We start from the raw sequence: 12,852 nt of genomic DNA, 5'->3' as shown, positions 1-12,852 counted from the left end.
TGTCTCCTTGAAACACTGGTACAAATTTAATATAACTGAATGGTTTTCTAGACACTTCAGAGGACAATTAATAGCCAACCATGTCGGTGTGGGTCTAGGAGTCACATAGGCCAGTCCCTAACCAAAGAACATTTGGATTCTTGAAATAATCTGTCGAATTGGTGATCACTATTATTGAGTCAGAATTTGTGATTTCTTACTGCCCTTGATCAAAGTGTTTGTACGCAAGGTGTGTATGTTTCTCATCTGAGTGGCTGTCTCAATTTAAATTCCAGCAGCAAGCTTTTTTGTGCATTTTAAAAGAAAAGTTGTTTATTATCCCACACATGGCATGGAAGCTGATTCAATCCCTTTCAAAAGGGAATTGGATAAATATTTGAAGGGGAAAAACATTGTAGGACTATGGGAGAGGGCAGGGGAACACAATTTGTTGGTTCTTACAAAATCTGGCATGGATGTAATGGGCCAAATGACTTCCTATTCGACCATCACCAGATCTGTCTTAACTACTCTGTATATTGAAACTCCATACTATCAAGAGTCTTTTGTGGGACTGAGCTGGACCCATCCCTCGGGTTCACTCCCTTCACATTTTGGAGACTCCTGTCCAAAATCCTCTGCCAGAGGAAATAATTAAACAAAAAAAATTATTTAAGCACCCAATTCTTTCCCCAATTAAGGGGCAATTTAGTGTGGCCAATCCACCATAACCCTGCACTCCTTTGGGTTATGGGGGAGAGACCCAAGCATGGGGAGAATGTGGAAGTAATTTCTATATAAATAATCTTTATTGTCACAGGTAGGCTTACATTAACACTGCAATGAAGTTACTGTGAAAAGCCCCTAGTTGCCACACTCCGGCACCTATTCGGGTACACGGGGGGGGGGAAGGGGAAGAGACTTCAGAATATCCAATTCACCTAACAACATGTCTTTCGGGACTTGTGGAAGGAAACCGGAGCACCCGGAGGAAACCCACGCAGACGGGGAGAACCTGCAGACTCCGCACAGACAGTGACCCAAGCAGGGAATCGAACCTGGCATCCTAGAGCTATGAAGCAACAGTGCTACCCATTGCACTACCGTGCCACCTTGTATCCACCCTATTGAGTCCCTTTATTATTTGAAATACCTCCATTCGATCAGCCCATAAATTCAAGGGAGTATGAACCAGGTTTTTAAAAGCTGTTCTCCAAAGTTTAATCTTGAGGATTCACCAGAACGGTGCCATCATTCTGCCTTTGAAAACCAATTTATATTTTCCTTGGTTTGTTGCCCAAAACTGAATGAGGTACTGTCAAATGGAGCCTGGTCATTGCTCTTCAGCTAAGCACTTCCTTTGAATTCCAATCCCTTTGTGAGAGAGAGAATCAACATTGCCGTAGACTTTTAATTACAATTTGTAACTGTCACAAACTTTCAGTATAGATGAACATCTAAAATCCCTTTTGGTTCTCCACAGCTCCTTGTCTCTCACCAAGAAGAAAAAAATTCCAATTCATCTTCCTCCGATCAAAAGTGGATAACCTCTCATTTCCCCATGGAATTCACCTTTTGCCCCTTTGACCTCCACACTGTTGACCACCCGACCTCCTTCCTTGGCTATATTTTAACGGACACTGTAAATAGTTCCCTCTACTGTGGCTCGATACCCCATTCCTTTCAATACAGCTTTCGCCACCCCTTCTCAAAAGAGGTCACCCTCAAATCCTTCTATCCTTGCAAGTTGCTATGTCGTCTTCAACCAATGTTCTGAAAGGAAATTCCCACAATTTCCTTTGAATCTCTCCCATCAGATTTCCTCTCCTGACAGCGTTGAAATTACTCTAATCAGTCATAAATGACACTGTTGATGATTATGATCATGGTTATTTCTCTTCCAACTCTGTAACCTATTCATTCAGTTGACCACAATATCCTTCTCCAGTGCCTTTCCTCTTCCTTGTCCTGCTTAGCGGGACTGACCTTTTAGCTCCATCCACACTGAGCTATGAAATGGTAGCCAGGTAATCTCAAGCAGTGGGTTCTGTTACATCTGCTTAGTTTATAACAAGTCAACAAGCAAACTCTGGCCATCTTCCATTCCTCATCTAACATGCTGCCTCTTAGCATCCACAAACATGGAATCAACTTTCATATGTACACTAAACAAACTCGTTTTTTGTCTCCACCTTTAATTGTCTCTGCCCCCCCCCCCCCCCAATAAAAACCTATTTCCCCAAATTACATATTGGGAAGACCACTGCCTTGCCCCCTATTCCCAATCTTAAACTCTGTGCTCTTACTATTGATTCCATCCCTTTCCCTAGCCATCGTCTCTGACTGCACCTGTCTTTGGTACCTCTGCATCCCAGCTGGCCCTGAGCTAACCTTCTAATCACATATCTTGCATCGCAAACATTACTTCATCTGTTTCAGTCCATCAGCTTCTGCAGCTGTCATCTCGGGCTTTGTTGCCCTCAATCGACTCTGGCAGTATCCTCCTGACCAATCTCTCATTTAAAACACTGCTCCATGTATCCTATACCATACCAAGTCTTGAGCATCAAGCACTCCTTGTTGTACCTTAACATTCATTTTTAACATATTCATCCTTTGTTAAGTCCCTCCATGGCCTTGCTCTCCTTACCTCTGTAGCCTCTTCCAGCTCTATAATTCCTGAGGTCGAGTCTCCTCCAATCCACAGCAAAACTCTCTTCTTCCCAACTCTTATTTTCTCCCTTTCCTTCACCTTACCATTGATACCTATGCCATCCCAGCTGCCTAGGCCTATAGTAAGAAATACCTCCCTAATCCCTTCAGCTTCTCCATTTCCTTCAACTGAACTTTGAGTCCTCCTTGTATCTATTCCTTTGGCTTATCATCAATTTTTGTGTGATTTCACTTTTGTGAAGACCACTGGATTGTGTTTCTGCAGTAAAGGCACTATGTAAATGCAAGCAGTTGTGGACGAGCAGTGCAAACACTGTCTCTTCCTGAAGATTAATTTGCATGATGCCTTTTCAGCTTTTCTAGGACTCTTCATATCAAATTAATTGGTTTTGGGGAAGGCACACTTTTTCTTCCCTTGTGAATTCTTTTAATGAAAGTGTTTGCAATCCCTCCATTTCATTCCTTTTCTTGATGGTGTTTAACTTTTCACTGGCTATCCTAGCCAAAAGGCTGGAGGACTGCGTACCAGAGGTGATCGCAGAGGATCAAATGGGCTTTGTCAAAGGTAGACAGCTAATATCGAACATCAGGCATTTGCTGAACACGATCATGGCCTGGGGACAGAGCACCTGAGGTGATCGTGACCCTAGACGCAGAAAAGGCCTTCGACAGAGTCTAGTGGAAGTACCTCATAGAGGTGCTGGAGCGGTTCGGGCTCGAAAAAGGATTTACCTCATGGGTGAAACTCCTGTACAATGCTCCCATGGCAAGCGTACGGACAAACAACACCAGCTCCCAGTACTTCCAGCTGCACAGGGGCATCCGGCAGGGATGCCCGCTGCCACCGCTGCTGTTCGTCCTAGTGATCGAGCCATTAGCGATCGCTCCCAAAACAGCAAAGAACTGGAGGGGGCTCCAAAGATGAGGCAGAGAGCGTAGAGTCTCACTCTACGCGGATGACCTGCTCCTCTACATCTCGGACCCACAAAGCAGCGTGGAAGGAATCATCACACTCCTGAAAGAGTTTGGTGCCTTCTCTGGTTACAAACTCAACATGAGCAATCGTGAGATTTTCCCGGTGAACTCGCAAGGGGGAGGGGCAGCACTGGTGGGACTGCCGTTCAAACAAGCCTGACATAAATTCCGCTACCTGGAGTTCCAAATCGCTCATGACTGGGCGGGAATCCACAAATGGAACCTGACCAGTCTGACAGGAAGTCAAAAAGGACCTGCAGAGGTGGAACACACTGCCACTCTCCCTGGCAGGGAGAGTACAGACGATCAAAATGAACGTACTGCCAAGATACTACTTCCTACTAAGATCCATCCCAATCTATATCCCCATCACAATCTATATCCCCGAGGGCCGGGACATCTCTCCCGGCTCTCGCCACGGCAGCACTCGCATCCCCGCCCAAGAAACACTCCAGCAGCCCAGTGGTGAAAGCCACCCTCCAGACGTGGAACCAACTACGGCAGCAATTCGGACTGACCGAAATGTCCAACAAAGCCCCCCATCTGCAATAACTACATTCACACCAGCACTCACCAACGCCACCTTCAAAAGGTGGAGACAGGACGGGGGGGGCCATTGACAATCGGGGACCTATACACCAACGGTAGGGTCACATCACTGGAAGAACTGACGCAGAGATTCCAACTAGCTAAAGGCAACAAACTCTGACACCTGCAGCTTAACAATTTCCTATGGAAGGAGACAAGGACATACCCGCGACCACCACAACAGACATTAGAAGAGCTGCTGGACACCGACATCCTAGGCAGAGGGAACTGTAATGACATGTACAAACGACTGCTAGAGAGGGCTGACACTAAACTGGACAAGACAAGGAGGAAATGGGAAGAAGACTTGGGGTTCAAAATAGGGTGTGGATTCTGGAGCGAAGCACTGCACAGGGTCAACTCTACCTCCACAGGTGCGAGGCTCAACCTAACGCAGCTGAAAATGGTACATAGAGCCCACTTGACCAGAACCCGATTGAGTGGGTTCTTCCCAGAGGTGGAGGATAGATGTGAACGGTGCCAAGGAGGCCCGACCAACCATGCCCACATGTTCTGGTCTTGCCCCAGACTTGCTGGCTACTGGACAGCCTTCTTCGAGGCAATGTCCAAAGTGGTGGGGCTGAGGGTGGAGCCATGCCCGAAAGTGGCGGTCTTCGGAGTATCAGACCAGCCAGATCTCTTCATAGGGAGGAGGTCGGAAGAGGGCTTCCACAAAAGATGGGAGCCATTCACCCGACTGTTCCGAGACCTGTTTGTGGCCAACACATAAATAAATAAATAGACAGTAACCAGAGGGAAATAGCCAGGATGAGATAGAAAAAGGAAAGTGAGGGAGGACCGGAGAGTTGGGGGGGGGGGGGGGGGGGGTGGAGACAAGGTGAGGTAGCAATACCCAGTGGAAAAAATAGAGAGCAGCAGTGAAAAAGGGGGGAAAGGGTCAAGGAGCGAGGAGCTGGTGGGAGGGTGATAGGGAGGATTGTATGCTGAGCCAGACAGCGACAGACTGTAAATAGAGAAGCCTAAGAAGGAATCTTCGTGACTGGTGTACAGTAAATGAAAACTAACGGCAATGTATATAATTTTGAAAATGCCAATAAAGATTTTTTTTTTAAAAAACTTTTCACTGGCTGCCTTCCAACTGTGGCAGTACTGAGTTTAATAACTAAATTAAGTAAATGTCGTGCTTCTGCCTCTTTATCTCAATCACTTTGAAACCTTGATTTTTCATTTTTAAGCATGTTTCTGCAATTTTCCTGCTTCTCCCCAAAGCGTTTGGAGAGGTTGTTTTTCCCTTTGCACTTCACGGTTAAATTATTAATCTAAGTAGGGTACTTTTATTTTTGGCATTTACCCTGCAAATTCAATATTGTTCCATTGGACTTTGCAATCAACCTGCAGCCAACCCCCCCACCCCATATATATATTTCAGTTATATATTTGACTTCTAGTATTGGCATATATCTGAATCCCATATCGTATGTAATTTGATCATTTCTCTCGATACCATACCCAGAGGACTTCTATTTCCTGTATCCTGTCTCGTTTAATAATACAAGGTAAAGATGAAAATGAAAATCGCTTATTGTCACAAGTAGGCTTCAATGAAGTTACTGTGAAAAGCCCCTACTCGCCACATTCCCGCGCCTGTTCGGGGGGGCTGGTGTGGGAATTGAACCGTGCTGCTGGCCTGCTTGGTCTGCTTTAAAAGCCAGCGATTTAGCCCAGTGTGCTAAGCCAGCCCCTCGCTTCCTCGTTGCTTTGGTTCATGCAGCAGTTGTGCAAAACGTTCTCTAACTCTGACTCTAAACCACTTGGGTTTTCTCAGTTCATATTAGGTTTATTGAAGTCTTTCATTAGAATAGCTTCCCTGTTCTCTCTCATTTCTCTTTGTAGATTAAACCCATGACCTGAATCTACAGCACGTCTGTGGTCAAACTTGATGCTGTCTAAACAGGGTGGTTTATTTTATTGCTTGTGCTCCACCATGGAATCTGTTTCATTGAACTGTCTTTGATGTCCATTCTGTTATTCCTGAAAGCTGTCCCTTTTTGAATTGTTTTTAACCTCTGGATTTTGCCACGTTTCTGCTAGAACTGCAACATTCCACCGCTGCCAAAGTTTCCAGTTTTGCTATCTGGGGCGTCATTCTCCGACCCCCCGCCGGGTTGGAGAATCGCCGGGGGCTGCCGTGAATCCCGCCCCGCCGGTTGCCGAAGTCTCCGGTACTGGATATTCGGCGGGGGCGGGAATCGGGCCGCGCCGGTTGGCGGTCCCCCCGCTGGATTCTCCGGCCCGGATGGGCCGAAGTCCCACCGATAAATTGCGTGTCCCGCCGGCGTGGATTAAACCACCTTTTGAACGGCGGGACAAGGCGGCGTGGGCGGGCTCCGGGATCCTGGGGGGGGCGTGGGGCGATCTGGCCCCGGGGGGTGCCCCCACGGTGGCCTGGCCCGCAATCAGGGCCCACCGATCCGCGGGCAGGCCTGTGCCGTGGGGGCACACTTTCCCTTCCGCCTCCGCCATGGTCTCCACCATGGCGGAGGTGGAAGAGACTCCCTCCACTGCGCATGCGTGGGAAACCGTCAGCAGCCGCTGACGCTCCCGCGCATGCGCCGCCTGGAGATGTCATTTCCGCGCCAGCTGGCGGGGCAACAAATGCCGTTTCCGCCAGCTGGCGGGGCGGAAATTCGTCCGGCACCGACCTAGCCCCTCAATGTTGGGGCTCGGCCCCCAAAGATGCGGAGCATTCCGCACCTTTGGGGCAGCGCGATGCCCGTCTGATTGGAGCCGTTTTGGGCGCCAGTTGGCGGACATCGCGCCATTTCGGGAGAATTTCGCCCCTGATTTCTAATTCCTATTGTTGATATCAGTGACAGTATGATTTTTTTTTTTTTAAATAGAAGCTGCTGATGTGCCGTTTCCAGATCATGTAATTTGAACCTGAAAATAGCACTAACACTTAATACTATGAAGAAATCATTGTCTTTTCTCATTTTAAAAAAACCTAGTTTATATCGTGGGCAGGAATTTCTGGTCACGCCTGCCCCATGACTGAAAATTCCCACCTGAGGTCAACGGACTTTGAAATGGGTCCATCAAATTTCCATCCCGCCTGTGACAATTCCTGCGGCGGACGGGACTGGAAAATGTGCCTGTGTTTCAAGACCATCAGATGTCTCAAATCATCTTGCAGCCAATGAAATACTAGTGAAATGTAGAAAGTACGGGGACCGATATGCAGACGTTAAATTCTGAATGACAGCAGTGTAATGGTGATCAGGTGATTTTTTTTTTTATGGTTGATTTGAGGGAGATATTTGGCAGGATGTGAAGGACAATTCCTCTGCTCTCTACTGAAATAGTGCCATGGGATCTTTGCAACCACCTGGAGAGGGCTGACAGGGCCTCTGTTGGTTTGATGGCACTTCCAACACTCCCTTGGTCAGTTATGATTTTTGTTCTGAAATCTCTGGAGTGGGACTTGGTGTGAGTGCTATCTACTGAGCAATGCCTGACATATTTCAGTTCCATTATTTGCTATAACCCATGTTCCTGATGTTCGAGTGTACATTGCAGTCTCCAGCTAAATGCCATCACAATTCCAGAATTATCTGGAGAGTAGGTGTAAAAAAACATGGTGACCAACTGTCCTCGCATCATCCAAGAATGGAATTTGTCAGCAAGTTCTGGCCTGTGCCCTTCCCTTCCCAGACCCCAATTCCCCACACTATCCCTGAATCCCCATTTTTCCCTGTCCTATCCAAACTCATCTCATCAGTGACTCACTTCATAATTTTTCACCTCTTCTGCTCCACCTGACCCCCATGCTAGCTGACATTGTTGATGCTTTCCCTCTCCTTAAACACCTTCTTGTTGTATTGGGTGCTCTGGATCCGTGGAACACATACAGGTCACCAACACATGAAATAGTGCAACACTATTTTATTGAATCATTAACTGTTGTAACATACTGTGGGTTAACACGATACTAGCTTTAACTAAAGATCTTTGCCTTGTCCTAACCATTCGATGCACTCAGCACATGGTGAATGTCTGTGCTGCAGGCTGTGAGCTCTGTCCTCCAAGCTAGCTGCAGCTCGAATGAGTGGGAACTCTGATGCCCCCTGTCTTCATAGTGCGTGTGCTCTAACTGGTGATTGGCTGCGGTGTTGTGTATGTTGATTGGTCCCACTGCGTATCCATCAGTGTGTGTCTGCACCATGATATACTGGTGTATGTTATGACATCCCCCCTTTTCTAAAAGAATGTATCTGTGTGGCAATAAATAGTGAATGGTGAGAATGTCCCTGACTACGTGTGTGCGAAATATTTACAGGACTATGTAAATGAGAACTAAGCTATTTACATGGGAAGGTGCCTGGTGCAGAAAAGCAGTATGTCACAAGAATAACGAGATGAACACTATATACAAACCATGTAAACGATCAAACGGAAGAACAGAACAAATCAAAGTCCATAAGTCCACAAAGTTCACAAATTAAGTCTCTGAGGTGGGCGATGAATTCTGGTTGACCGTCAGGGTGGCACACCACTCATCGTCTGGTTCGATGTTGTATACCAACGGCGGCTGGTGTCTTGGCTTCGGGGACAGCCTGTTTTTTGTCACGACACCGACTCGAAAAGGCGCCTTCAGGTCCTCTGTGTCACTGCTGTGTGGGAGGTCAGCATTGGATCGGTGACCGTGGGTTGAATTGCCCGGACATTCCTGCGAGGCTGGCTGAAGTGATATGAATTGGCAGGCTGAGCTGCTCGACAGAAGGCAGCATAGTGGCCAAGTCTGCCACATCTTCGGCATTGTCGAGATTTGGCAGGGCGTTGCTGTTTTAAATGGGCGGAGCCACAGTTGCCACACGTCGTAGCGTCAGCACGTTCGCTGCGCCATCGTGCATGCGCGGTGCGGTCGTGCATGGTGCACGCCTGCGCATTACGTTCTTTGACGTTACCGTCCCCTCGTTTGGTGCGCACAAGCGCGGGAGTCCGCGAAAAGCTTGCAAAATGGCCGCCCTCATCCAGGCTGAGGCCCTGGAGTTGCTCAATCGCTTGGACCCGTTCCACCTCGTGGGACCTTCCCGCGCCGTTTCAGCCGCAGAGCCGCTTGGATGTGGGAATACCGACTCGTGGCGTTTTCATGTAAGACACAGGTCTCCATGGCGGTCGCTAGGGTGAGCTGCTTTACTTTGAGGAGCTGCTGTCGTAGGGGGTCTGACTGAACGCCGAAAACGATCTGGCCGCGTATCATGGAGTCGGAGGTGGGCCCGTAGCTGCAAGACTGCGCAAGGATGCGGAGGTGCATGAGAAAGGATTGGAAAGGTTCATCCTTACCCTGCAAACGCTGTTGGAACACGTAGCACTCACAACTTTCATTCACCTCTACGCTGCAGTGAGTGTCAAACTTGAGGACGACCGTCTTGAACTTTGTTTTATCTTCATCATCCGCAAAGGTGAGAGAATTGAAAATGTGGATCGCATGGTCTCCGGCCGTGGAGAGGAGGAGAGCAATCTTCCTGGTATCCAAGGCGTTCTCCCTGTCTGTGGCCTCAAGGAAGAGCTGGAAGCGCTGTTTGAATATCTTCCAGTTGGCCCCTAGGTTGCCGGCGATGCGGAGCGGCGGCGGCGGGCTGATGTTGTCCATGTTGCAGGATGACGGAATGCTGGCGGAAGGCAGATCACTTGCAGGTTGGTCTAAGAAGTGCTAATATCCCTCAACTCCTGGTATCATGTTGTGTTGGGTGCTCTGGATCCATGGAACACATACAGGTCACCAACACTTGAAATAGTGCAACACTATTTTATTGAATCATTAACTGTTGTAACATACTCTGACTGTGGGTTAACACGATAATAGCTTTAACTAAAGACCTTTGCCTTGTCCTAACCAATCAATGCACTCAGCACATGGTGAATGTCTGTGCTGCAGGCTGTGAGCTCTGTCCTCCTAGCTAGCTGCAGCTCGAATGAGCGGGTACTCTGATGCCCCCTGTCTTTATAGTGCGTGTGCTCTAACTGGTGATTAGCTGTGGTGTTGTGTGTGTTGATTGGTCCCACTGTGTGTCCATCAGTGTGTGTCTGCACCATGATATACTGGTGTATTTTATGACACTTCTGACTCCATTTCAGACATCACCATTTTAGAAAATTGAGTCTTACAACCTCCCCAATGATCATCGCGTATTTGACTTGCTTCAGTGTGGTTTCACCATTTAACTGCACCAAATATCTTCAAACAACTAATTGGTTTTACACTGGTTCATACTTAATTAACTGAAATATCCCATCTACAGCATATCTCTCCTTGTGCTTCATGATCTCTCTCTAACGTTCAGCATGGTTAGTCTTGCCATCCTACTCTGGTTCCATTCACTTTCTGGCTGTATATTTCCTCTTTCTTAACCATTTATCACCTTCAAGTCTACAAGTCTTCCTCCAGCTCCAACAATAGGAGGGAGGGTCAAGGCCAGTATTTCCGGTACAATTTCCATTCTCTCACTAATATTTCCAGCTGTATTCCCAGCTCCCCCTCACAGGCTGAACGAGCTATTAACAGGCCCCACATCTTGTTTGACTTGCTTCACATCTCAAATCTTTGCTATATCGAAGAATTTAAATGCTTAGAGCAAGGTTTAGAGGGTGTTAACTACTGCATCATTGGATTTTTTTTTGTGATGCATTTGTTTATGTATTCCTAACTATTTGATGTGTTTGATGCTTTGCTTCTTTCAACATAATAATGTATGTCTTTGCAGGTTATTTTTAAGGCCAAAGCTAAATATTCTCCAGAACTTAACAAATACAAGTGAGTACAATGCACACAATCTTTGTTTTAGCTAATTCCAGCAAAGAAAAGCAAGCACATTTTTAAAGAGCTTTTTGTCACACTTTGGGAAAAGCTTAATTACTTAATTTAGCTACAACTGTAGGTGAATAAACGCTAAGTAGAATTTTTGCTTGGATTTTTGGCCACATATCAAAGCAATATGCCCTTATATTTCCAATGATGATTTACAAGTGGGTAGTAACGAACAAAAAATACTTTATTCATTAAACAAGGTCACAAGGGTGTGTACTGAATCAAGTTTCTGGAATAGAATCTGCATGAAGCAATATGTAACTAACACACAGTCTCTTGGAGATCACTCAAACTCCAGATAGAAATACAATCAGCATCCTCTAACTACTTTTCCTTGATGTTTTCAGGATTCCATTGCGGCTAGCATTCTTATTTGCTAGCATTCTGTTCCTGGTGGTGAACTTCACGTGTGCCGTGCTTGTCCAGGGAAATGTGCCAGAAAACCAGTTGAAATGGACTGTGTTTGTTCGCGTACTCATCAATGACAGCCTCTTTGTGCTTTGTGCCGTTTCATTGGCAGTATGCATCTTCAAAATAGCAAAAATGTCATCTGCAAATGTATACCTTGAGTCAAAGGTAAAAAGTCAGATTGCTTTCCTTGACTTTTTTTTTTAAACCTAAGTTTGCACAATGTAAACAAAGAATCTAGATTTATTTTTGACTTAAATTATTCCTTACTGGGATTTACCATTGTTGATCTGCCTTAAAGTGAGTCATTTTTAAAAGAAGAATAAAAGATTTTAATTTAAAAATTAGAGTTCTGAAAGTGCCGAAAGCTTTGATTTGCAGTTTGCTGTTTTAGTGACTCTCATACTCTCATGCTCTCGGGATCAATAAAGCAGCAGAAACATTGAATCCAGTTTGCAATTATTCCTGCTGTATATTTCAAGTTAAGGCTTTAAAGCCTGACTGTGGGGCAAACATGTCCCAAAGTCCTTTGTTATTGAACCCATAAAATGAACAGATGGTACTACTACCCCTGAGTCAAAAAGGTAGGTAGGCATGGTTCCAGATCACAAGTAAAACTATTGCAATAATAGGGTATTAGTTGCACCAATGTTCAAGTACCAGTATTGTTTATCTCAACCAAAATCATACTGTGGCTACAGCACTTGTTTATTACTCTGGCTACCTGAAAGCTGTTGTGGTTCAAATTTATTTCAATCCATTCAGACAGCCTAATTTTCTTTTTCAGGGGACCTCTGTTTGTCAGGCCACTCTTGTGGGTGCTGCAGTGATCCTGCTTTATATATCAAGGGCTTCCTATAACCTGGTGGTGGTCTTCATGGCTCCAGAAGATAGGCCCAGTTCATTCAACTATGGCTGGTACAATGTGTCTGATCAGGTAGCTGTATGTATAAGAAGGTTTTTAAAATTGTAATTTGACAAGAGACACAGCTGCACAGTTTTTTTTGTGGTGCATTGTGTATGAGCAGTGACATCACTTAAAATATATTTTGGATTTTCAGCAATGAATAACTGAAATTTACGATTTTAAGAGTTCATTAGAAATATGCTGTATCTACACACTTGTCAACCATTTAATATTCCGTTCAAACCATTAGTATCAGTAACTGCTAATGTACCATTTGGTGCATATGTAAACTGGAGTCACAATGCAAGATTTTCTGAATTAGATGAAATAATTCTAAACCGAGCAGTGGCTTCAACAATGTAGTACACAGTGCAGGCTATTTCAAAGCCTATTTATTACATGTGGTCAAATTTCAGGTTCAAATAATATGTACAGTTCCTTTTAGTTAAACCTACTGGAATATGCTACTTGCTGTAATCGTCAATCTTGCTTG

General features: G+C 45.7%; 1 protein-coding gene across 2 annotated transcripts in view; it reads left to right on the top strand.

Moving 5' to 3' along the window:
* gpr137c (G protein-coupled receptor 137c) overlaps positions 1 to 12,852 on the top strand; it is a 43,124-nt gene that overhangs the window by 10,315 nt on the left and 19,957 nt on the right. For both annotated transcript variants that reach the window (XM_072489745.1, XM_072489744.1), the window contains exons 2-4: positions 10,941 to 10,990; positions 11,392 to 11,620; positions 12,240 to 12,389. In XM_072489745.1, the coding sequence (XP_072345846.1) occupies positions 10,941 to 10,990; positions 11,392 to 11,620; positions 12,240 to 12,389 (429 nt within the window). The remainder of the gene's footprint in view (positions 1 to 10,940; positions 10,991 to 11,391; positions 11,621 to 12,239; positions 12,390 to 12,852) is intronic.

The sequence above is a fragment of the Scyliorhinus torazame genome, chromosome 2 (genome assembly GCF_047496885.1).
Source record: "Scyliorhinus torazame isolate Kashiwa2021f chromosome 2, sScyTor2.1, whole genome shotgun sequence".
In the NCBI taxonomy this organism is placed as follows: domain Eukaryota; kingdom Metazoa; phylum Chordata; class Chondrichthyes; order Carcharhiniformes; family Scyliorhinidae; genus Scyliorhinus; species Scyliorhinus torazame.
This window is presented reverse-complemented; position numbering and strand designations above follow the sequence as displayed.